The following is a 3,870-nucleotide window of genomic DNA, read 5'->3' on the forward strand; positions in this document are numbered from 1 at the left end:
TAACTCCCCCACGGCTGAAAGGGCGAGCATGTTTGGTGTGACGGGGATTCGAACCCGCGACCCTCAGATTGCGAGTCGAGCGCCTTAACCACCTGGCCATGCCGGGCCCTACTTCATTGGTAACTACTACAGGTTGTGTTGGTAGGTTGCAATGTGTGGACTGTCTCAATATTAGGGTGTTATAGTGTGACGGTCAATCCCACTATTCGTAAGTAGCAGTGGTGGGTGCTATCGGCTGGTTGCCTTTATCCTGGTCGACAGTTAGAAATAAGAGACGGCGGGAGATAACTTTAGAAGCTTTGTCATAAACAAAACAAACAAAGATATTAGGACTTGTCATGCGCCTGTATCGCAAAACAGTTATAGCGGGTGAACAAAATAAGGCATTGATTTCAAGGATTCTCTGGCGAATAGAAAACAGTAACATTTCAGTTTTGATGTAACCCTCAAGATGAAGATTAAATGAGATACAAACAGGTAAGCAAATCAAAACTGACCCACTTTACAAGCGTAGCTTGAATGGGCACAGAACTTGGAATACCCAAAATTATCAATTTTCACGACCATCAATTAAGTCATACAGTAATCAGAGATCTCGAGTTGTAGACTTAATTATACCCTAGTCCAGTGATTCTGAACGTGGAGCGCACGCCCCACGGGGGGGGGGGCATTTAAATATATTGGGGGCAATTTGAAAATGCTACAATAAGACAATTTTTACATTATATTATTATACCTTTTCAACACCAAATTTGTTTTTATATTAAGGGGGCATCAAATTTTGTGAGGTGTCGAGGTGGGGGCATGGAGCAAAAAAGGTTAAGAACCACTGCTCTAGTCTATAAACGTACTATTAGCAAGTTTGTATTACATAGCAAATCTAGAAGATCATCAAAGAAAAATAAGACGTGTTCGTGTTTCAAGGATTTATAACCCTTAAAGATTTAAATAACACATCAAACCCTACAGATTTACAGTTGTTCATGTTTATACATTTTGTTTTAAGAATGAAATTAATCTCTCACGCTTTATAAACCTGTAGTTTTGAACGATAAAGTTATGGTCCCGTATTTTAAAGGAATTTTCTTAATGAAACATTCTTATTTTTTCGGCCGACACATTTTTTTTTTTAGGTTGATAAGGAGATAATTACTTAATTAATTTCATTCGGAAAACAAATTAAAACAGAACTTACAATGTGGCGACGACGGTGGAGAAATGCTAGGGTCTCTTTCCATTTTGTCAACTTTTACTCTTTCTCGTTTTACTTGGAAAAATTCTGGTGCTGTACTCGAGAAATAGATGTCGCTCTGTGGTTAAAAAAAAACAAAAATTAACAGCATGAATTTGAGACGAAATATCATTTTGTTTTTGATGAGATGATAATCCAAAGTTAACATCTGGATAAAAAACATGCAGGTATAATATCCTTACTAGCAATGACTGTTTCTTATTTACGTTCAGTAGCTTACGACTGTCCTCATGTCACACTAGCAGTAATTTATAATTCTCAAGATGTCACATTAGTAGTAACTTATAATTCTCAAGATGTAATACCGGCGGTAATTTATAATTCTCAAGATGTCACATTAGTAGTAACTTATAATTCTCAAGATGTAATACCGGCGGTAATTTATAATTCTCAAGATGTCTCATTAGTAGTAATTTATAATTATCTACATGTCACTTTACTAGTAATTTATAATTATCTACATGTCACATTACTAGTAGTTTACAATTATTAACATGTCACATTACCAGTAGTTTACAATTATCTACATGTCACATTACTAGTAGTTTACAATTATCTACATGTCACATTATATTTTACAGAATGACTCTAAAGATTTGCTAGAAATTCAAAATTTAACAGAATGACTCAAATAGTTTTCTAGAAATTCAAAATTTGAACAGAATGACTCAAATAGTTTGCTAGAAATTCAAAATTTAACAGAATGACTACAAAGGTTTGCTAGAAATTCAAAATTTAACAGAATGACTCAAATAGTTTGCTAGAAATTCAAAATTTGAACAGAATGACTCAAAAGGTTTGCTAGAAATTCAAAATTTGAACAGAATGACTCAAAAGGTTTGCTATAAATTCAAAATTTGAACAGAATGACTCAAATAGTTTGCTAGAAATTCAAAATTTAACAGAATGACTCCAAAGGTTTGCTAGAAAATCAAAATTTGAGCAGAATGACTTAAAAGGTTTGCTAGAAATTCAAAATTTAACAGAATGACTCAAATAGTTTGCTAGAAATTCAAAATTTAACAGAATGACTCAAATAGTTTGCTAGAAATTCAAAATTTAACAGAATGACTCCAAAGGTTTGCTAGAAAATCTCTTCATAGATGATTTACAGCGTAATCTACGATTAATGACAACTACATAAGAATACATTTAATTGGGGTTAAGCCCCCAAAATCTTACTTTTGCTGTTATCATGGTTACTTTGGGCATAGTCATACTGTGCACAAGGTTTCCGTTAATAACGAGTCGGATCTCAATCGTGTCTTGGGTAAATGCTATGATATAAGGGAAGGCACAGACTGTGGGAAACAAGAGCGTAATGAAATAACAATCGTTTCTCTGGAGTTAAAATTAACAAACCTTTCTAGAAAAGATAAATAAATAATAAAACGATCTTTACTTATCAGGAGTATCCGTTCTGAACTTTTAAATTTAGTTTATCTAGGGTTAAAATGTTATACACTTACTAATCTAGATTATAAGGGGTTAAAATGTTCTACGTTTCCTAATCCGGTTTATCTAAGATTAAAATGTTCTGCATTTCCTAATCCGATTTATCTAGGGTTAAAATGCTATACACTTACTAATCTAGATTATAAGGGGTTAAAATGTTTTACGTTTCCTAATCCGGTTTATCTAAGATTAAAATGTTCTGTATTTCCTAATCCGATTTATCTAGGGTTAAAATGTTATACACTTACTAATCTAGATTATAAGTGGTTAAAATGTTCTACGTTTGCTAATCCGGTTTATCTAAGATTAAAATGTTCTGTATTTCCTAATCCGATTTATCTAGGGTTAAAATGTTATACACTTACTGATCTAGATTATAAGTGGTTAAAATGTTCTACGTTTGCTAATCCGGTTTATCTAAGATTAAAATGTTCTGTATTTCCCAATCCGATTTATCTAGGGTTAAAATGTTATACACTTACTAATCTAGATTATAAGTGGTTAAAATGTTCTACGTTTGCTAATCCCGTTATCTAAGATTAAAGTGTTCTGCATTTCCTAAGCAGGTTTATCTAAGATTAAAATGTTATGCACTTACTAATTCAGGTTATAATGGATTAAAATGTTCTACGTTTCCTAATCCGGTTTATCTAAGATGAAAATGTTCTACGTTTCCTAATCTGGTTTATCTAAGATTAAAATGTTCTACGTTTTCTAATGACTTTTTCTGAAACAATATTATTTTCCTGCATATAGATCACAAGAGAATGTTTGCAACTTCAAGGGGTAAGGTTTGTCATACGGAGTGGATAGAAAGGGTAAGGTTTGTCATACGGAGTGGATAGAAAGAGTAAGGTTTGTCATACGGAGCGGATAGAAAGAGTAAGGTTTGTCATACGGAGTGGATAGAAAGAGTAAGGTTTGTCATACGGAGCGGATAGAAAGAGTAAGGTTTGTCATACGGAGTGGATAGAAAGGGTAAGGTTTGTCATACGGGGTGGATAGAAAGGGTAAGGTTTGTCATAAGGAGTGGATAGAAAGGGTAAGGTTTGTCATAAGGAATGGATAAAAAGGGTAAGGATTGTCATACGGAGTGGATAGAAAGGGTAAGGTTTGTCATAAGGAGTGGATAGAAAGGGTAAGGTTTGTCATAAGGAATGGAT

The 3,870-nt window shown here is 33.7% G+C and overlaps 1 protein-coding gene across 1 annotated transcript in view; it reads right to left on the minus strand.

Moving 5' to 3' along the window:
- Positions 1 to 3,870, minus strand: part of LOC106473260 (GTPase-activating Rap/Ran-GAP domain-like protein 3) — a 41,509-nt gene that overhangs the window by 3,998 nt on the left and 33,641 nt on the right. Inside the window, exons 20-21 of the mRNA XM_022401733.1 lie at positions 2,435 to 2,553; positions 1,196 to 1,310 (exon numbers count right to left, since the gene is read on the minus strand). Of these exons, the coding sequence (XP_022257441.1) occupies positions 1,196 to 1,310; positions 2,435 to 2,553 (234 nt within the window). The remainder of the gene's footprint in view (positions 1 to 1,195; positions 1,311 to 2,434; positions 2,554 to 3,870) is intronic.

This window comes from Limulus polyphemus, unplaced genomic scaffold (assembly GCF_000517525.1).
Source record: "Limulus polyphemus unplaced genomic scaffold, Limulus_polyphemus-2.1.2 Scaffold6015, whole genome shotgun sequence".
Taxonomy (NCBI): Eukaryota; Metazoa; Arthropoda; class Merostomata; order Xiphosura; family Limulidae; genus Limulus; species Limulus polyphemus.